Here is a 22623-nt window from a genome sequence, read left to right as displayed (position 1 = left end):
GGTCATATGCTTAATTCTGAGATCTGAAAATGTAGATCTTCTATCCAACTGCTGACATGTGTGTGTATGTCTCTGTGCATGGTTTTGCTGGTATGTAGATGTAACAGATGGTTTGTAATGTTAGTTAAGACACAGCTGTTGAACTATTAGCATTCATTTTACAGATAGATTTTACTTGCTCTTCAGCATAATTTTTATAGCGTTGATCCAACAGATTATGTTCTTACCTCAGTTTGCATCATATTATTTATGTTCATAATTTTATTGGATCAGTGTCATGCTCTGCTTCTTTCCAAGCCATTATCTACTAAACCCCCTAGTTTTTCCACTGTTAGAGATGCATTATTGTATTAGCTGAGTATTCCTTTGATTTTCAATTTAGACAATAAATATTGGGCAGATTCCAGAAAAGTTTCAAACGTGTCTATAAAGCCTTTTGGCACCATCAGTTTTGCTTTTTTTGTATGTGTGTATAATAGTACATTACAACACAGTAGCCTTAGTGGATATTGCAAGATCATTCCCTGAAGTATTTAGGTTAGATTCATTATGGGCTTTCATAGGAGCAGAATTAAGTCATTTAGCCTATGCCCAAGGAGATTTTCATCCTAATGTAACAGGTAAGACATGAGAATTCTTGAATGGTAATTCCTTCTTTGAGAACACTGATATTCATAGCTCAAGCAGAAAGCTTATTACAACATCTGGCTCTGCCATTGTATTCTCATACATGAAACCAAGTGTTTGGCTAATACGAGAATTTTGAGAGAGAATTTTGACAGCGGACTGGCTGCCAACAGAGTAGCAAATAGAGCTTCCTGAATTCATTTAGCAAGCTTTTTCTCTTGCAGCTGTCTGTCTGTGAAAGGTTATGCTCCTGGGTTTTAACAGCATCAACACCTCTTCTCTGCCTTAGCAAGAGGTCTTTGTATTCTGTGTTGCGGAGCTAAGGCTATAAACTCAAGAGTTTACCTTAAACATATCCTTGTAATGTTTTTGGGGTCTGGCTGTGTCCAGGTCAGCTGAACTCTGTTTTAGATGGTTATGAACACACTGGATATCCTGAGGGTTCAATGGTAACTAACTGTAAGGTCAGCTTAGCTGTGCCCTATTCTTTGTCCTCCAGTAAAATGTCCTTTTGCACCTCTTTCCCTGGCCCCAGACTTTGCCCAAACCTATTATAAGGTCATTAAGGAGATAAACTAGCAAAAAAAAAAAAAGTTTAGAAAAAAGTGATTTGATCAACCCTGGTGTATTACACAGGAAAGATTACTTAGATGCTCACACTTTAAATTCTCAGTATTCAGGACCTTACCCTGACTTTTTACACTACTAATAGTCCAACTACAGCACGTGTGGATTTGAGGTTAGTTTCATGGACAGTTTAAATCGATCTTAAACCCAAGTCAGTGCAAGGGAGGCTGGTGGCAGGGAGAGGGCAGGGGTCGATAAAGTTATGCCCATTGTGAAACTGCCCCCTGAAGCGCATGAGGTAACAACTGTGATTTGTTCTCAATTTCCAAGCCACAGAGGAGGAGGGTGATAATGCCACAGCTTACATTTACTTTTACGGGAGTCAGCATACTGTAGATTCTCTTGGTTAGTCTGTCAAGAAGCGCTTTGTCTTGAATGGAAGAATCGAGAAAACAGAAACCTCCTTCCATCCTCATCCCAGTGGAAAACACGGAGCTTCACACAGTCTGCACTGGTGTGCAGTATTAAGCTCTCTTAGATATTCTGCTAAGTCAGCTATGTAAAAAACCACAGTCAGTGAAGTCACAAATGAAATAGCAGAAGTCATCAAGCCTTTGAAAAATAAAAGTAAATTTTCTTCAGCAGGAATGTCCAGTGTTGCTTTCATTGTATTTTAGAAACCCAACTTGTGTAATTTTATTCTGCAGGGTATTAATGTTGGTTATTATGTGGCAGACACTGTCATTCTCTGTGTTAATGGCAGTAAAATAAGAAAAGGCGAAAAGGCGAAGCAAATCTGATTGAATCTTGGCTGTGATCTTATTTGTATTTTTCCTTATGTTTCTGATTTTCAGAAATTCACTTTTTTATAAGCAATGAAGAGCTTGATCTGGCTACTGGCTCCATTGTGTGCTTTCAAGTTAGAGTCAAGTCTTCCAACAAATCGTCATACCAAATGCTTTTCCTCCCTTGCTCAGCAAGATAAATTTTTGAGCACTGCTCCAACAGTGAATTGTTTATACTCTTCACTCGTGTTATTTTTCAAGGAGACAGACCTCCCTTGAGTTGGCAGAAATAGTCTCTGAGTCCCTGACATGCAGATCAGTCTGCAGTGGCAGAGGTGAGGAAAAGAAAAGGTTGTTATCACTGATGCTCCACTTCTCGTAATGGGTATCTTTCTCTTTCCCACAGTGACAACTGGAGCATTTTTTTTGGCAGGTATCAAAGCAGTGATCATGCTCAGTTTGTGTTTGGAAGGTTTTCTCTGTAACTGCAGGAGATACAAATGTGTTGTTTGAATGAAAAATATTATTTTATCAAGACTTGGAGCTCCTGCCCCATAGTATTCTGCTTGCCCAGGCAAGTGTGCTTCATAGCATCTTAACTTCATAGTATCTAAAATACAGTCTGGAGGACTATATATTTCTCTGTGATACTTTGGAATTCTCCCAAGCCCATCACAGCAGGCATATGGAGAGGAAGGAGGAAGTCCAAGCAGTCTCAGCTGCCTTATAAAAACTAACATTTCTTGCAAATAAAAATTGTTACTAGGACCACCCATCTGCATTCATCAGTTCCTGAAACAGAAAGACCACATTTAGGCAAAGTTCAACTTGACAGATGGATGCCATCTTTTCAGTGTCTTCCAAAAGAACTTCAGAATTTAAAATGAAGCAGGAGACCTCTTCAAGGAACAGGAGCAGATGGCTTTGCTTTTTAGTCATATAGACAGAGATTAATGTCTTTTGCTGTCTTTTAACTACTTTCATCTTTATCTTACATTTTTTTCCTGCATTTGAGTAGTTAACCTTGGCTATCTGTTTACAGACCAGAAAGCTTAGGATGGTTTTCATGATTGCTGCCCTTTCACAAGTAAGACAGGCAAACTAATTGTTTTTAGGTTTTAAAGGGAATAATAACAGGGTGATTGTCTATCATGAGAAAATACTGTTTAAAACCATACTAATTACTTGACATTTTTATTGTTGGAATGACTTAATAGCTATTTAAAATGCAGAGATAGACTTTCAGTACTAAGGTAAAACTATACAAAATTTTTTGCTTCCCAGTTCATAAAGTAATATAGTCTCAATTTAATCCTCATTGCAATCATAATCTTTTCAGCTAACTCAAATGCTGAGACATAGGATGTCAGAAGCCTGTGGGTTATGTGGTTCATAAAGGTCTGTACAGATAATGTGAGAATAGCTTTTTTCCATGCTGGTGAGAAAAGCTTAACAGGCAGCCAGAATTGTGACCCCATTTGGCTTTTCGCACATGCCTCACTGTGCAAAGCTAGAAATAATTACCAAAAAAAGTATACCTCAGTTTCTCCAGACAAGGAAGTTAATGGTGAGGTAAGCTTTGAATGTACATTAGACTAAGTATTCCACGCTAAATTTGTCTTGGCACTGTGCATTAAAAGCAGGCTTGGGCAAATTAGCCTGTTGCCTTTTGAAAACAGAATCAAGTGTCTGTGCAATAAAACTGCAGTTCCACAGTCACATTAAGTTGAGCAACCATGGATTAATTCCAGAAGAAACGGACTTCTTACACACCTGACTGCGTGTTTCTGGCCCTTTCTGCAACCATTCCTTAGTGCCACTGTCTAACTCATGGCCAGAGTGAGTGGGAAAAGAAGTAGCTTTATGTTAGATCCAGCTCTGGAGCTTTTTGAAGAAGTTAGTGCCCCAGAACACTGCTCTTTGCAGATCACTCTGCTGTGTGAGCACTCTCTCATCTTCTTTAGGAAACACCAGCAAGGTTAAGGCAGGACTCTCAAGTATGTCCTCAGCTGAAGTTAGCCTCAGCAGTGTAAGTACTACAGCAGTTGTTCAGCTCAGGATGTGAACTTACAACAAATATTTTCAGGTTGAGTTTATGTACCAGCATGTCTGTTGGCTATGGGCTCCAGCAAACAGCAAGGTTCAGAGGAGCATCTGTGTCAGAGCCCTTAGAGAATGAATTTGCACTGTCTCAAGGAAACCAATTCTGCTTGTAATGGTCTCTAGAGAGCATTCACGTGAAATGTCAGAGCTGTGAGAGCCAGCCAGTCAGAGTAGATGTGTCATCAAAAGCAGGAGGCAGCTGCATGTTCAGTTCCACTAGCAATTGTCTAAAGAATTAAATCTAGCAACAGCTTCTACAGTTCTCCTCGGAAGAAGCCTGAAAAGCACTATTGCCCATGCACTTCATACAGATACAATTCAAGTTTTCTTCCTAATGAATAGCAAGCTAAATTCAAACATTTGAGCAGTACAGGGCAGGAAGAGCAGATCCTGTGGCTGGCCGGAGACAGGATGCGCCCAGAGGCAGTTGCTTCCACCAGAGAATTACAACAGTAACTGATAGTCATAGCATCACTCTTTTCCCATGAGCCCGAGGGAAGAAAACTAAACTCCTTCCGCCTATGAGTTGATGAGAATGCTTCCTCTTGAGTTCTCTGTTAAAAGAAAGGACTATATAAACAAAGAGAATAGTGAAAGATCAAAATAATTCTATTTAAATCTTGCAATAATGTCACTTCCCAACTAACAGCCAGCTGAACGGCTATTGCTGTGTAAAATAAAAGGTAGAATTTGGTTTCTCATCTCTCAGTAATATGAGAAGTCTGAAGCTGTAATGCGGTTCCACCGTGTATTTATTGACTTTGTGACCCAAAGAGAGAATTTGTTTAAAAAATTATTTGCAAAGAAAAATCTACATATGGTGTTCCAGCTCTCCTTTGTCTATCACCTCCTTCCTGAAAAAAAAAAAATAACCCAAAAGAAAACCAAAGGCAAGAAGGAAATTTCTACTCTCCATTAGACCATAGCCATTAAGGTATTTTCAGCAGATAGGAATTTTAGGGAGGGAAGGAGCTAGAGCTGTGCTGCTGGGAATCAGGAAATTTCTGAAAGCAACTTTGCTATCAGCAAATAAAATCCTGGGGAAGAGGGAACAAAGAGATTGGTAACACTGCTGTTATCACTGGCTGTGAAGAAATTTACATTGCCATAAAGATTGTTCTTAGAGGTGGAAGGACCCATGAGCATACAAGTACAGATAAATTGTAGAGTTGTTATCTGGCATATTTTAAATACTCAAGTACCTTCAGGAGTGGAGAAGAGTTTATCTCTTATGCCCCATCCTTGGAAGTGTTCAAGACCGGGCTGGATAGGGCTCTGAGCAACCTGGTCTAGTGGAATGTGTCCCTGCCTGTGGCATGGGGTTGGAACTGAATGAGCTTTAAGGTTCCTTCCAACCCAAACCATTCTGTGATTCTTGTTAAACATCTCTTACCTTTCTCAGATTAACCAGGCCTTGGCTGGAATTATTGAAATCAGTTTGGCTGTCACATCTTCTCTTGTCCTTGTCCTCTTCCTTTCTCCTCCGTACATTGCGTTGTTCAATAGGCATTCTTCAAAAGCATGTTCCATTTTAACAGAGAGCCTTTTGTTAGGCACCAGTGGTGTAGGGCTAAATGTCATAACTTGTATTGCATCCTTGGGCAAGATCATAAAAAAAAGTCTTTTAATCTCCCTGGCTTTATTTTTAATAGCAAACAACATCATCAGTAGGTGGAAGTGACTTTTCATCTTAGAGCTGCAGTGGGGTAAGATAGTTTTAGAGATAGGGTGCTTAGAGACTGAGCTGCTTACAGGCACAAATGCTGCTGTTACTGGTTGAAACCAAGGAAATCTTTTTCTGCATTTCAAGGAGTGGCTGTAAGGAGTTTTAATTCTTCTGTTGCCTAGCTTAGCCTCTTCGGGATTTTAAGATACACTGATTTGATATAATTCCTAAGGGTTTTTGTCTGCCTGCCATTGTTATTTTGAGAGACAAAACGGTGGGAAAGAGGCCTGCAGTTGCCAAGAAACAGAACAGCCAGCATTAGGAGAATAGTCTTATTAAATTACCCTTACTTAAGTGTATTTCTTCCATATTGGTGGGGTTGAATACATCTGTACTGTGTTTTTAGGAGTATCCTGAGCCCGTGCTCAAAACCAGATTGTTTCCTGCAGCTCTCAAGAAACCTAAGTGTATCTAATGTGACCTCCAGGGGACTTTGTCAGTGAAGATTCAGTTACACTAGTGTTAACTTCGGGTGTTTCAGCATCTTCATCCCAGGCTCCAGCTGCTACAACAGAAGGAAGTGAGGCTCTACATAGACTCGGTGTCACATCTGTCAGGCCCAAGACAGGACAGATCTTGTGCCTGATCATCCAGGCCCATGTGGATTTCTTGGAAAACAATTGGTATCTTAGCTAGTAGAAGCTGGTGCTTCCTGAGTGTTTGAGCACCCTGTAACTCAGCCCTCAGGCTGCTGAAGGGGGCAGCCCAGGAATGTGCTGCTCTTACTGAGAGTGCTCTCTGAGACCCTGAAGCTGTTGCCAAAGAGCACCATCTGCATCCCATTTTTGGATGTGTCCTGTCTCTGTTCCAATATTCCCTTGGACACATTGCCCAGTGTCTTTTGGAGTTGGCTGAAAGCCATTACAACTGCCACCTGCCCATAGTAGGATCAAGAGCATACAAGGAAATACTGGTGCATCTCTGTTCCCTTGAACTTGCTTTGCTGCTTTTCAGCCATGATCTGGAGCTCTTTTTGCAGTTTTCTTATTTGCCTATCTCGAGATAATCTGGGATCTTTCTAAATGGTACAGCTTTCTGCTAACCAACCAAAACCAAATGGATCTTTTAATGAAGGTGCAGTAGCAGGAAAAGAGAAATTTTGGAAACACCTTTTCCTAATGGAAGGTGTATCAAAAAATAGTATTAGAGGATTTGTCAGGACACCTTGAAATTTCAGTATGGGTACATGCAAAACTGCAGTGGCAGGAGGCAAGACTTTCAGAGGGAAAAGCATTATGCTGGTAGCAATTTTTCATAAGACTATAACTTCATTTTCTTCTTCTGATAGTTCTTTGAAAAGAAGGAATGTTAAACACTTCCTGAGATAAACGTGAAGTTTTCCTTTTATTTTCCCTTTCCAGCAAATAAAAAAAGACTATTATTTTAAGCTTTTCCAGTCATGTCAGTGTCACAATGACCTAAAATCAATTTCTTGGATTGTTGTCAAACAATAGCTTTAACTGTGTTAGAGGCAATAATTATTTAAAAACAATGACATGTATGTATCTGAAATAAACTTGCAGACAAATAGGTGTTCCCTGAGTAACAACAAGCTTGTAAATATAAAAGCTTTCCATTTATTGCTTATTTTTTTCTTGTCAGTAGCTCTGAAGGCTTCATACAAACTATTGCCAAATTTCATGGTTCTCTTGTCATGTGCCAACATTTTCAAAAATGCACAGCACTGAAGAGAATTTAATCAGGTTGGTAAATAATAATGATGTTTTAAAAAAATCAGTAAAATCACAGTATGGTTGTGTATTGTATTCAGAAAATTAACTTTTTGCAGAGCTAAGGAACTATATAGGAAGAATTGGATGAGAAATGAGGTGAAGATGCTCCGAGGGCTGGAGCACCTCTGCTAAGGATGCAGGCTGAGAGAACTGGGCTTGTTCAGCCTGGAGAAGAAAAGGCTTCAGGGAGACCTTAGAGCAGCTTCCAAAGCCTGAAGGGGCCAAAAAGAAAGCTGGAGAGGGGCTTCTGACAAGGGCCTGTAGGGACAGGACAAGGGGGAATGGCTTTAACCTGAGAGAGGGGAGATTGAGATGAGATCTTAGGAAGAAGTAGTTAGTCCCTGTGAGGGTGGTGAGGCCCTGCCACAAGTTGCCCAGAGAAGCTGTGGCTGCCCCATCCCTGGCAGTGTTCAAGGCCAGGCTGGATGGGGCTTGGAGCAACCTGGTCTGGCGGAAGGTGTCCCTGTCCTGTGGCAGGGGGCTGGGACTGGATGAGCTTTAAGGTCCCTTCCAACTTGTGATTCTATGATAAGGAAGAACTGAAATGTGAAGCTTTTCCTCATCAGTTTTAGTAGTTGTCATTTGTATTGCTACAGAAGATGACCTATTTTTTGTTGTTGAGTCTGTTCTGTTCTATAGTTTGGAAAAAAAAACAAAATTGAATTGGTTTAAAATACATCTCAGAAAATTGCTTTTTGAAATGTGATCTTTCTGCAGCCTATCCTTCAGCTTCAGTTATAATAAGATTTAGGTTTTATGTATATATACAGCAGATTCATTTGTGCTTCTGCTATTGCACCACAAATTCTGAAGTTTAGCTGTCTTGCTCTGTAATCCTGCCCATCTGTGGAGAAGAGGAAACTCTAGTATCAAGAAAATGGACTTCTAACAAAAATCCCTCCAGAACAGATCTTATGTTAGCATTGCCATTGATCAAACAACTGACACCTTTTCCCTTCAAGCTATGACTTGAAGTATAAGTTGAAGAAAACAAAAGGCTTTCTTAAATGTCACTGCTGTTTCTCCAGTATGGAGGTAACACAGTAACTGAGCATTCATACACTGTTCTGTTTTATTCTGTAGTTCCCCATATATTTAACTATCCCATCGTTTCACTCTTAATAGAATTGACATTATAGTAATATCCAAAGATATGGAGAGGCTTTATATACTAGTAGGTGCCACACAAACTTAGAATTAGATATTGATTGACTCCTGGAGAGTTTTAAAGACAAGCCATAAGAAGCAAGAGCAAAATGAACCCACACAGGACAGTAAGAAGATCACATGGATTATCAGTGTGCACCAGTTTTTATTAAGACTTAAATCCATATCCTACTTTTCCCCCTTCTTTTTTATCTTCAGAAACACTGAAGAACAGCTGTATGTTGGCCAATTGTCAGTGATTTTCTCTCAGGGTTTCCAAGGAGTTGCTATCACCATTACTCACACGTGCTATAAAGCAACCCAGTAGCATAAGACACCAGTTATTTTGTTCTGACTCATTTTTGTCAGGCTCTGATTTCACAGCGCTTTCTGATGGTTAGTGAAGAAATTACATCCTTAATGTGACTTCACTGTGATTACAGCCCTGTTCTGTAGAGAAGTTTTGTCTCTGTGTAAGAATTTATATAACAATGATAGCATTTGTGTTGGGACTGTTTTCCTTCTACAAATATGTTATGATGATAGAACTGAGATTTTCACAGATGGGTTCTCTTCAGCTGGATGAGATGCTGTGGGAAGAACACAACGGAAAATGTCCTGTGTTTGCGTTTTGTAGAAAGATATAAACAATACTGCCCTGCTGAAGAAAGTCAGGAGAGATTATTTACAGTTATTATGGTGTGATCTGAAAATCGTATTTGAAAGATCACAGTAGGCTATAGGCTGTATTTCAAGGAATCTTGCATAATATCTAACATTCCTCCGATTCTAATCTCATCAACCAATTGCCAATTTTTCATACTATCCTACTCAATCAGCAGCTAGCAATTAATGATGTGTGTCAGTTACAGAAATACTAAATGGAGTCAAGTTTATATGACTGTTATTGGAGAGTGTGAAGGTAAGCCTAAATCCTCAGAGGTGTTCAGCTAATTCCCACTGATTTTAATGCAAATCAAATCCCTAAATGTCCCATGTGAATCTTTGTCATTGTCCCCGAGCCTCTTTTGCCTGTCTTCCTAAAATATGTGAGTGCTGTGTTATGATGATCACTTCTTCCGGCAGACAGGGTTCAGAAAAAGATGGTCATTGTTATGACTGTGAAAGCCCCAACACTGGAAGTGTTCTACAAGACTGCTGTTGGTAGCTGTTAAATTCTCCTTTTTATTTTCTAGCCATTTCATCCAATGGTGAACTTGGAATGCTCCAGAGATTTTCGGCCATTTCTGTGTGCCCTCTACGCTCCTGTGTGCATGGAGTATGGCCGTGTCACTCTCCCATGTCGCAGACTTTGTCAAAGAGCGTACAGTGAGTGCTCCAAACTCATGGAGATGTTTGGGGTCTCTTGGCCTGAGGATATGGAGTGCACCAGGTGAGCAGATTTGGAGTTGTTTTTTTTTCAGAATCCCAGGCTAAAATTTTAGTATGATCCAGGATGTTTTATGATCTGAAACAGACAGTTTTAAATACGTTCCATTACATGTGCTCTTATTTTCCCTTCCATGTGTGTAACAGCCTGTTTCTAGTGTTGGAAACTGAGTTCATATTTCTGTCATCTGCACAAGAGATAAGTTGAAAATTTTGGTGGCCAATTACAGCAAACTGCACATGCATATTCTTAAATGAATGAATATACCCATCTAGTTTTCTTCTTTGTCATTTATGCTGATCTGTTTTATAGAGTTTAATAGGTGATACTGCAATAAATTTCTCTTGAGAGGCAAAATTCCATATGCTAGAGATGAATAGTGTCTTTTTCTGAAGAGGGAGCTGGCAGGTTTTGGTGAGTGTATAAAATTTCAAAGCTCTGTTTTCAGAGCATCAGCCTCTTGTTGAGCTTGTGTACAAAGAGATGTTTTCAGCTTTACATTACACAAACAACTTTATAGAAAAGTACTCAATGATGTTCCAATCTATCTGAAACAGGATATACATGAAATTGAAAACAATATCTTTAGGCTTTATTTTTTTATAAGTGACTCTAACAGCTAATAAAATGCAGGAGCACAGACAAGAAGAAATAGTTTCTCTTATGGTTGGATTGAAGAGAATTAAAACCTCTTTTAGCAAAAAAATGTGTTGGGATGCTTCTTGGCCTTGATAATCTGGATCAAAGATAGCTTTAACTCCATCCTCTCAACAGATGCCTGCGCGCTGTAGGTCCACCTATCTCCTCAGTGAGGCCCACGCAGTGAAATGTCAAAACCAGAGCTAAAACTACTGAAACTTTGCTGGTGCTGCATCAGTGCCATTGTGCCAGAATATGGATGGTGGTAGAGGAGCAGATGTGCTTAGCTTGTGCTGCTCTTGCTAAGGCTTAGATAACATCCACCAGCGGAAAGAACTGGGCAGCTATGTGTGGAATCCCTCCTTCAAGACTTCAGACTGCATCTCCAGCAGTCCTTAGCCTCCAGTCAGAGATTTACTTAATTACAGAAGTATCTTCCCAATCATTTCTATTTATGAACGCTAGTAGCGGTTCTAGGTTGGAATTTTGGTTTAACTAGCTCACCTCCTGTCTGATAGCAGCTGGTAGAGTTGCTTAGGGAAAGTTTTTTAAATGTTCTACAGAATTGTGCTTCCTTGGACACACAGTCCAAGGAATCCTAATTTTATAGACTTCCTGAGATGGATTTTGTATCCTTACCTTTATGCTTAAAGCCTCAATTGGTCCATTTATTTCTCCATTTTATTTTTAAACCTATTTTATTATTTCAACATCCGCTGCATTCTGGGACAATGAGTTCTAGAATTTGTTTACACATAGTCAGTACTTCATAAGATTACCTTTGTGTTACTTGGGGTGTATTTGTTTTCACTTCAGTTAGTGTGTCTAAAGTCAGGTATATAAATAAGGATACTAGTATTTGCAAAGTATGTGTATATTTCTTGTAAATCATTATCTTCTTACTTTTTAGATTCCCAGATTGTGATGAGCCATATCCTCGTCTTGTTGACCTCAGTTTAGCTGGGGAGCCCACAGAAGACACTCCAATGGCAGTACAGAGGGATTATGGTTTTTGGTGTCCTCGGGAGTTGAAAATAGACCCTGATCTCGGTTACTCTTTCCTGAGGGTACGGGACTGTTCTCCTCCTTGCCCAAATATGTACTTTCGGCATGAAGAGCTCTCCTTTGCTCGCTACTTCATCGGAGTGATCTCCATCGTCTGCCTTTCTGCTACCTTGTTTACTTTTTTAACTTTCCTGATTGATGTCACAAGATTTCGCTATCCAGAAAGACCAATAATATTTTATGCTGTCTGTTACATGATGGTGTCATTAATTTTCTTCATTGGCTTTCTTCTTGAAGACCGGGTAGCATGTAACGCATCTAGCCCTGCCCAGTACAAGGCTTCCACAGTGACACAGGGCTCTCACAACAAAGCCTGCACCATGCTTTTCATGGTGCTCTATTTCTTTACCATGGCTGGCAGCGTTTGGTGGGTCATCCTGACCATCACGTGGTTCTTGGCAGCTGTGCCAAAATGGGGCAGTGAAGCAATCGAGAAGAAAGCATTGCTCTTCCATGCCAGCGCCTGGGGCATTCCAGGAACTCTGACCATCATCCTCTTAGCAATGAATAAAATTGAAGGTGACAATATTAGCGGCGTATGTTTTGTTGGCCTCTATGATGTGGATGCATTAAGATACTTTGTACTTGCACCTCTCTGCCTGTATGTTGTTGTTGGAGTTTCCCTTCTGCTAGCTGGCATTATCTCCCTCAATCGGGTTCGCATTGAAATCCCATTAGAAAAAGAGAACCAGGACAAACTAGTGAAGTTCATGATCCGGATTGGTGTGTTCAGTGTTCTGTACCTCGTGCCGCTGTTGGTTGTAATCGGCTGCTATTTCTATGAGCAGGCTTATCGAGGTGTGTGGGAGACAACGTGGATTCAAGAACGCTGCAGAGAATATCACATCCCGTGTCCCTATCAGGTGAGGAAACCAATAATGACATATTCAGGAGTGCAGAAAATGGGTCATGAGGGGATATGTTAAGACTTACTTGTCATCCTCAATTGAAAGTGTGGCTTTTCCTACAATGGAATGTTCTTACCATACTCAAAATATTTGGATCATGCATTAGGCCTTCTGGAAGAGTAGGTATTACTGGAAAATTGGAGGCTTGCATCAGCTATCTTGGTATTTTTTACAGAGTTTCTGGGCTGTGTGGGACCCGTGCAGGATATAATGATGTTATTTTAAACCAACTTCAAGAACAGGACTTAACAAGATTATTTTTGATCTTAGAGGTGTGTTAGAAGTTTTGCTCTGAAGGAATTTTGGCATTTCAACTGAGTTGTCATCACCCTGATTACTGCTTTTCTATTTTTCTTGTTCATCTGTAACAGTTTTATTGCTTTGATTAGCCTAGAGGTTCTGTGCTCATTTTAAAGCAGTCTATGCATGTGTCAGAAACATCCATATAAACTCTTGCTTGAAGTGTCTTCTGAAGAAAACCAGAGTGTACAGCTCATCAGCTTTGTTGTTTTCTTTTTTCAAGAAGATTACACTTATCTGCTCAATTTAATTGGGTTGTCACAGGAACAGAAGCATCTAAGAGCACTAGATATCAAACTGTCCACTGTTTACTTCAGTATTATGCTGCTGCAGTTGCAAAGAAAATATTGTAAGTATTAATTACTTGAAGCCTACTTTTCTTTTTTGAGCCCAAATGGCACATGGGTTCTGGTCTGTTATTGCTCAGCTGATTTCTGCAATTTATTTGGAAGCAACTTTATTTCAAGAAGGTTGTACAGCAAGCCTATATTCTATAGCTGCACGCAGGGGTATAAAAAAAGTTAATATTTGGCTCTAAAGCAGTTAAAAGACCAGCTGGATCATTAGACCTCACATTTTAATGCAATGAAATATCACTTAAAGGTTTGGCTTAGCCTATATAGCTTGATAATAATCCTTTTATTACCTTTTAAGCCTTTCTAATGTTTTGTCTCTTAGATTTTATTAGGGTGTGACCCTTCCCTCCCATCCAATGTGTGAGCGTTTTTATGGCAGGAAATATCTGTCAGTGGGTGTGTTCAGTTTCATTTGCTTGATTAAGTCTTCACTGCCACAGTTTTTAATATGTTAAACTGACTGATGCTTAAAAAGACAGATGAAGAGGTAGATGAGGTTTTCTCTCAGTTAATTTCAAATACGCAGTGTGTGGCAATCCAGCATTTGTCTAAGAATCTATAAAATTAAAAAGATGTTTCATTCTGAGAATGTTGAACAAAAACTATGTTAAACCTTGGAACATGTGATGTCTAAAATTCTGGCTAGTGGAATAATGCAGCTATGTAGTAAATGCTACTCAAGTCTCTAGAAAACCGTTGCTGTAATGGCTCAGCGGGAGTCAAAAGAACAATAATGGTTTCTTTCATATCAAATTGGGTTGAAGGACCTGTAGACCCTAGAGAGTATTAGAAGGGGGTTTTGTCTAGCCCATCTTTTTTTTTTCTCATTGAACTAAACATGCTTTCCTAATTAAACTATCCAGACTTACAACTGAAACAGATTTCCAAAGCTGCGAGGAAAAATAATTTTATCCTTAGATCATACTAGTGAAATATGTTGGCAAATTACTCGGAAATGTAAAGCTTTGTGGAAAGTATCACTCACTTGCAAAATAAAACCGTACTTTTTCTAAGCCTTGATGTTACTTAACTTCAAATATTTGAATATCAATTTCTGAGATTAGACTATCCTAAATGAGAGCTGTTGTTGATTCCACAGTGGACAAAGGTTTTTACGTGCCAGACTTACACGGTATTGTGGTAGCTGGTATTTGCTGCTTGCATAGGCACTCCTTTGCCAACACCAGCAAATCTGAGGTTAAGAATTCATTAGTCCATTCAACCGTTGCATCATTTTTGCCATCAGAGGAAGATGCCACAGTAACTCATTCTGGAAAGTGGCTAATGAGGGGTTTGGGTACACAGCTGCTAGAGGCATGTATTCCTACCTCCCTCCTGGGTGGCTGCTGCTCACAGGAGGTACCACGGCGTTAAGCATTTGCTGCAGATTCTCCTGGCTACTGCTAAACCAAAGGCAGCCTCAGCAGCTGGTGATAAAATGAAAAATAGACATCATGTTTCTTTGACTACCTAAAGGGTTGAATACTCCCAAAATGGAGGAAGCAACAAGAACTTTTATGCTTCAGTATTGATTTCTGGCTACCCAGATATTTCCCGGATTGACCTGGCTGTGTATTATTATGGTTATTTGTCAGATGTGGGACAGCATGTTTTCTGGAACACTTCTGGAAAGCATGTGTTACTTTCCTTGTGAAATAAAAATTTTTGCCACAAAGACAGGAAATCACTATCCCAGTATTCAATCCCTTTGAGGAATAAATACAGGGCAAAAAGAAGCTCCTGTTACTTTACCTTCCTCTCAGTGTCCTCAGTGCTCCAGGTTTCTGGGAAAGACTAAGGAGGGGAAGAGAGGTTGGAGAGAGTAAGAACTCTGGGAGCTGCATTTCGTATCAGCCTGGATAAATCTCTTAGTTTAAAAAATCAAGGTTGTTATATTAGAGCATCCTAATTTCAATATGGATGGTGGCAAATTGACTAAGATATTGCCACAAATAATCATTTGTATTGTTTCTGATGCCAGGACTGTTTGCAGTAATTGCAATGGTGTCATCTTTCCAGCCATTGTTACTTCTCTGTGAAGTATCTGCTCATAGTGGCCTAAAAATTTCTTAACCCGTCCATCTCCATTCTCACTGAGGTCGGAACATTATTCTTTTTAGGGTTAGGGTTAGGGGGTTAGAGTGGGACCAGTGCCTTTGTGATCAATTTCCAGCACAGTAATATTCAAATGAAGAGGTGAGTTTTATGTTGTTATCCCACTTTTCTTAACTCATTGCGTTAAAAAATGGGTTCACGCTTGGCCTCAAAAAATGGATTAATTTTTTTGTGCAAGATGAGTTCATGCAGTGGAAAATGAAATTAATTTAGAATCTGGTACCTTCATCAGAAATGTAGCATTTTAACTGCGGTGTGTGCATGACATGTTTCTCAGGTCAGACTTTTATCTCATATATGATCATTTTTATGAGAGTATAGCACGATTTTACATCAAGGTAAAATGCAGAAATGAAGGGAGAAATCAGGGAAGCATGACACAGTCCAATCATAAATTAATCACATCTAGTCGTCTCTTTTGCTATGGTTGAAAATACATGCTGTGCCGCTCCTCCTTCTGCTCCCCTTTGTAATAGTGATGGGTCTACCAATATCATGTTGTCATTCAGAGGGCAGAGCCTTAGAACAGAGAGTTGGATTCTTGTTATATTGGGCTCAAGGAGGGACATTTGGGGAATAAGATTCTGCATCCTCCTGTTGCTGTTCAGGGTGGTTATCATCATATCACTAATAATTCTACCATTCTTAACAAGTTCTTGGTACTCATAGAATCACAGAATTCCAAGTTGGAAGGTACCTCAGGGATCATCTGGCCCAATCTTTCTTGGCAAAGCATGACCTAGACTAGATGGCTCAGCACCCTGTCTAGCCAAACCTTAACAGTGTCCAGCACTGGGGAGTCCATCATTTCCCTGTGGGAATTATTGTAATGGCTGATTGTTCTCATTGTGAAAAATTTTCCTCTAATGTCCAACTGGAATCTCCCCAGGAATAACTTGTGCCCATTACTCCTCATCTTTTCCATGTGACTTCTTGTAGACAGGAAGTCTCCATCTTCTTTGTAGTCATCCCTTAAATACTGGAAATATGGTAATAAGGTCTCCCCTTGAGCCTTCTTGTCTCCAGGCTGAACATGCTCAGCTCTCTCAGCCTTTCCTCACACGGCTGCCCAGTGCTTGGATCATCTTTGTGGACCCTCTCTGGACCTTCTCCAGCCCATCTACATCTTTCTTGTAGAACGGGGACCAAAACTGAACACAGTATTCCCAGTGTGGCCTGGCTGCTTCATCTGCAGTCCTGACCCAGTGCTTTCAGAGTTCATCTCTTTCCTCTTAATTTGCAATTTCTACCTTTTCTGTTGATGGGAATTGTCATGCTGTGGCAACTAATTCAGATGTCATGATGGACAGGGATAAAAGTTTGGGCACTCACTTTACAGAAGCACAGAATCACTCAGGTTGCAGGGACCTCTAGAAATCATCTAGCCCAACCCTTCTGCTCAAGCAGGGTCAGCCAAAGACCATGTCTAGTCAGGTTTTTGAATTCCTGGTGCCATAAAAGCTGTAAGTTGCTTTCTATGAGACATCTCATGTCCGATATAGCTGGTGTAAGGTAAAAAGTAGGGTAAAAGGGAAAAAAAACCAAAACATATTCTTGTCCTCCAATCACCATGGTGTTTTACAAGGAGAGTGGCGTAGATTTGTTCCTCTTAGGAATTACAAAGGCAAACTGGGACACAGTGACCTGCCCCAATCTGTGAAAATATGTCACAAAACTGGGATGGATTTGGCTAAAAAGTGAAATAGATACTCGGCAGTCTGTCTCTGAAGCTGTTTCTCTTACAAAAGTAGGAGTTCAAATGGTCAGTGCAGCTTTTCTCACACAGAGAAAAGGGAAGGGATGCAGCAAGCCAGAAACTTTCAAAGGTGGAAGAAAGTGGTAACTGTCATCTTCCCAAGATAAGGAAATGTGTCTGCTTTCTTGGGATGACAGAGTGTGGTGTTAAAAGCTTTTACCTCTTTTTGTAGTCCCATAATTGTACTATGTAAGTAGCTTAGGCCTGGGAAGGTTTCTTGGGCTGAACCACAAAAACAGATTTCCTGTAAAGTAAAGAAGATCCTGGGTTATGATTCATTCCTCTGAAATCCAAACATAAATAGATTCTGCACAGTTTCCACAAATGCTTTAGGGCTAGGCTAGGTGCTGTGCTGATGGGAGAGACATCTAATTCAGTTATTAAAGACAAAATAAAAAGGAAAAAATAAACTATTTCAAAGACATCCGCTACGTTAGTGGGAGTCCATGAGAAATGAACCTAAGTGGTATGAATTACCTTTACTTGTGATCTGATATTCATAATTTCCCTACTAATGTAGCCTCACATGCTTAGAAGACCTTGGTTCTCACTTGCTAAGTGAAGGTAGTGCTCCCTACTTATCTTTTTGATATTATTTAAAGGAGTGGAAACAGATGTGGATAACACATCTGATTTACTGTTGATGGGGAAGATCTGATAGCAGTTGAGAGTTAGGGAGAGATAGAGAGTTGAGAACAAATTGCAAACTCTGATTTTGCATTGGAAACTCTCTTTTACTTTTCATTAGGACCTCAGTTTTGTGCTGGATGCCGAATATCCATCCAGGCTTGCTCAGGCATTGCTGCACTGTACTCCAGGTAGATTCCTAAGTCCAAAACCAGAAGTAAATGTAGTGATGAGTACATTTAGAAATTAACCAATGTGTGACACTGTGCTTGTTCAGTGTTGACTTCAGTATCTCATCTATTTCCTGGCTTTGGGCTTGAGCTCATAGAAACCAGTAAACCTTCAGAGATAAAATAATGGGCTTAAATTAGAATGAAAACAACGTGAAAATCAAGAACAGCTACTGAAAGCAGCACTCATTTATCTAATTTCAGATGTTTCTATATGAGCCAGGCATCCTAGCCTCCTTTTCCAGCAGAAGCAGAGAAATGGGCATTTCTGTAGCGATTCAATGGACATTCAAATGAATTGTGTCCTAGCTTAATTCATTATCTGTTTGAAGAGGTCACATTTGCTCTTAGTGGATATTTTTGTTAGGATTTCTACTACAAAATTCTAAGGAATTTTTTTTGGGGGGAAGGGGTAGGAGAGGTTACGGGGCTTCTGCAGTCTCTCCCCTCCAAAAATCAGAATAGGCCTCAACACCATTGAAACACTCACTCTTTCTAGGTCCTGACAAGGCTTGGCTTGAATAGCAGCTATTCCAGAAGTAAAACTTTGTAACATGGTTTTTGCTCATTTTTGAAGAAAGATAAGCAAGCACCTAAAGCACAGTACTGGGAAGGACATAGGCTTGAGTTCGGGAATTCCACAGACAGCTAATATTGCTATGTGTCACATAAACATGCTTCAGCTACTGATAGAGAAGACTTTTCTGCAAGAGCAATGAGCATAACGCAACTAGTTTTGTAAACGTAATTTTAACCAACTGAGTTCTTAAAGCAGTTTGGAGAAGCTTATCTCTAAATCTTTTCTATTTTCATTCTAATCTTTGCTTAAAAAAAACCCAACTGCCTTGGTATTTTTAAGGACTTAATTCTGAAGAGCGATGCTGTAAGGTGGTGTAATACCGAATATCATTTCTGTCGGCAACAAAAACAGTCAATGCAGCCAATTTTTTATTCCTTTCTGCTCTATTTCATTCTAAGATGAGGCCCCAGTCGTGCTGTGTAATGATGTCAAATGGGTTTTTACTGCAGGTGGGAGTTCTCACCCACTCACTTCTCTTCATTGAGGGTGTCGGATACAGAAGAGAGGATTAATTGTGGTTGCCTAAGATACCAGAAGTGTAAATGGAGAGAATGTTTCTTTGGTGGTACCTCTTGTCTGTCAGGGATGGTTACATGTATTTAGCACGGGCACAAAGGAAAGCAAAGTACAAGCTTGCTGATATATTTCTGTTAATATTGAAACTATATGGCATTGCAGATTATTTTCATACATAATTTGACAACTAACATTGGAGACATGGATTTTAATATTAGGGTTAATCTCTGTCACATGCTGATAATTTTGGCTCAAGAATTTGTCAGTTTTCTTGTTTCCCATTTTCACAAAAGTGCTTTTTGATCTAACCACAGTTAATTTCTTTTTTTACTCTGTATTTTCAAGATCATCTTAGATGTCTCAAAATTAACAGTGTTGTGATAAAAATCTCTTCATTTCAGGCTGGTTTGGATCACTAACAACTATAAATTGCTTTGTTTGTTTTGCCTCCTTTTCAAAAGTTGCCCACGCAACAGGGGTAGGGGCAACATTTCCAAACGTGTTTCATTCCCTCTTGGCCTGGCTTTGTCCTTCCTTTACTTTACACCCAGTGCCCTGAGCAAACACCATGGGAAGGTTACTGAAAGCAGAGGCTACGCGTAGCTGTCTCACAGAGCCTATTCAACACAGGGAAGCTTTCTTATGACCAGGTGCCAACTGAAAAGCGACTATGGTGGTAAAGTAATGATGGGCTGAGAGCCAAGAGAATGGGGGTGTTTAGTCATTTGCTTTGCTGTTACTTCAATCTTAAATATCATATTGCAGAGTGCCTACTTTTAAATAAAATGGGCTTAAGCAAAAGAGACACAGAGGCAAGCTGCTGTAAGTTCCTGCTCAGGTTTTGCAGCTCCATCTCTTCATTTCTCTCCCATCCCCCCAAAAAAGAGCAGAAAACCAAAGAAAAAAGCCTTTATAAATTGTATGTGTGTTCAGTTTTTACAGTATATCTCCTAAACCCTCCAATTCTTAATAGGCACTAATTTGCTGTAGAGTTTTTAAATGTTGTAATGGGAACGTTGACTCGCGTGCTCTTCAGAAATGCTCTTGTAGCAGCCTGTCTTTCCCATGGCTGCCTTGCGGGTGAAGTGTAGCCCCTGTTGACACCGGCTTTATTTTCATGCACAAGTGCTTTAGAACAATTGCACACACGGACCAAAGAGAAGAAAAGACAGAGCTTGCAAACGTCTTGCTGGAAACAGTTGCAAGAAGTAACTGTTGAGGTGGAGAGTCTACATTTTTGGTGTGCTGATAAAAGTTGGGATGGAGTTTCCCTGGTTTTATTGGCTGCAATATATGTCATTTTCCAGTTTTTGCCATTTTCTCTATTAATCAGGGGTGTTGGCACTATCTTTTAAAATACAAAACGTCTCAGCTGTTTTACCATCTGTGTTACAGGGGGTGTTCAGAAACGTGTGGGGGAGTGTGCGAAGCTGGATTCAGAAAAGAGGCTTTGTTAAGAAACATCTTATTACTGTTTGTGTGTGGCACAGGCATGAAGAGAATATATTTAGAGATGTCTATAAATCTAGATTTCTCCTCCCCCCCTCTTTTCCATTAGTTATTGTTGAGAATTCCTCTTAGAAGAGGTAATGGATTTGCTTAAATCTGCCCTAAGGAATTGCTTCTTGTTGAATGTAATTATTTTGTCCTAAAAAGAAAAAGGAAAGGTTGAGATAAAAACATATTTTCCATATTTCTGTTTACTCAGAAGAGACTGAGCAAATCTGAATTATGAGGTAGGCTTCTTTCAAAAACAAAAGTAATGTCAGCTCAGAACAGCATTAATCACAGTATCACACTGTTTCTTAGCAGTGATTTAGTTTCTCCTGGTTTAGCTGCTTAAGAACATATTCAAGGAAAAGCATATACTCCAGTTATGTCTCAGAATTCTCCTTTTTGGCATTAATAATAGCAATCTTGCCTCCTTGCACATCCAGGACTTCGATAAACCCTACATAGGATGCAGCATATTATCTTATCTCTGCTTGGCATGTATGCAATTTCCAGTCAATTAGCATATTGACTGAAAGCAATCATTTCATTCACATGACTCATTTCTGGCTGTTTTTTTTAATTGGATTGCCTGAGCCAGAGCCAAAGGGAAAGGCTGATTTCTCAACCATTATCTTCAGACAGGTTGATTTGTACTTGTACCCAAGTCTGACTCCTCAAGGTCACCTTTTTCTTTTTTCCCCCTTTCTTTTTATTCAGTATTTTGCTGTGGATAACTTGCCAAAGGAGGTCAGATCTTGCTATTTTTGCCTTCTCAGTTTCATTCTATTCTCTTTTTAATATGCATGCTTTATATCTAGAGCAGCCTTTAATTCTGAATATTAAGGGAGCTCTCTTTTCCCACTGACTCTTTTAATTGCTATTAAAATGACAACAAAACCCTTAAGTCAGGAGGTCTGATTTCTCTGATTTTGAACCACCAGTCACTCTTAACTGTCAGAATTGAGTGCTGCAGTGCATGTACTAAGAAATCATTTACCTAAAAAAGGTTAATTTTTCATTTTAATAAATTAAAGGAAATTGCCTATAATTTGCATTTGAAAATTCTGAAGAGAGATGCATTCATTAATGCTTATGAGTCTTTCAGAGTTGCTTTGAGATGTTGGACAGTCATGTTACAATAGCTTTAGAACAGCTTTTGAAGAGAAAAATCTTTGGGGTGTTAACTGTAGATCTCTGCCAAAATACCCTCAAATGCTGAACCTGGATGTTTGTAAGTCTGGATATTCCACATCTGAGTGGATTTCAGTATGATGGCTTTTGTTGTTCTCTGTAGTGTTCTTGACCATTGAATCACTTGTCCTGTCAGCACAGAACACAAGGTACAATAAATTTTGGAGATACTGCACATCTGTGCATTTATTCCTAGTTCCAGACTATCTTTATTATTGTCAACACATTTTTAAAACTCCAGTCCTGAAAGGTGCTTCCATTTGAATGTCATTGGTCTTGGGACTAAGCAGTTCTGACAGTTACACTGCTGACAACAGATTTCCTTCTAAAGCTTTGGATTTTCAGGAAATTGTGATTGCAGTCACTGTATCTATAATGCCACTGGGCATAACATGAGCAGTCAACTCCAGCTGTGTTTATTGGGATTTGCTTCATGGTGTAACGTAAAGCAGTTCAGAATACAGTCATAAAGACAGAAAGACATTTATTGTCTTCATTAGAACAATTTGTTTCTAGACCCGAAATCATTATTATTAAGTAAAGACTATATTTAATAATAGTAGTCCTGGGTTCAGCGGTGGCAGTCATTTTTTCTCCTTCTTAGTAGCTGGTGCAGTGCTGTGTTTGTGACTTTCAGCCTGGGAACAGCACTGATAACACCGATGTTTTTAGTTGTTGCTAAGTAATGTTTACTCTGACCAAGGACTTTCTGAGTCTCATGCTCTGCCAGGGAGGAGGGGAAGCCGGGAGGAAGCAGAGACATGCCACC

General features: G+C 39.7%; 1 protein-coding gene across 4 annotated transcripts in view; it reads left to right on the top strand.

Annotated features, from left to right (window-relative positions):
- The window catches only part of FZD3 (frizzled class receptor 3), a 63143-nt gene that overhangs the window by 23532 nt on the left and 16988 nt on the right, over positions 1 to 22623 (top strand). For 3 of the 4 annotated variants that reach the window (XM_062618575.1, XM_062618576.1, XM_062618577.1), the window contains 2 exons: positions 9884 to 10080; positions 11627 to 12644. In XM_062618575.1, coding sequence (XP_062474559.1) covers positions 9884 to 10080; positions 11627 to 12644 — 1215 coding nt within the window. The remainder of the gene's footprint in view (positions 1 to 9883; positions 10081 to 11626; positions 12645 to 22623) is intronic. The other variant, XM_062618578.1, reaches the window with a different exon arrangement.

The sequence above is a fragment of the Pezoporus occidentalis genome, unplaced genomic scaffold (genome assembly GCF_034315485.1).
Source record: "Pezoporus occidentalis ecotype Australia unplaced genomic scaffold, CSIRO_AGI_Poc_V1 ctg201, whole genome shotgun sequence".
Taxonomy (NCBI): domain Eukaryota; kingdom Metazoa; phylum Chordata; class Aves; order Psittaciformes; family Psittacidae; genus Pezoporus; species Pezoporus occidentalis.
This window is presented reverse-complemented; position numbering and strand designations above follow the sequence as displayed.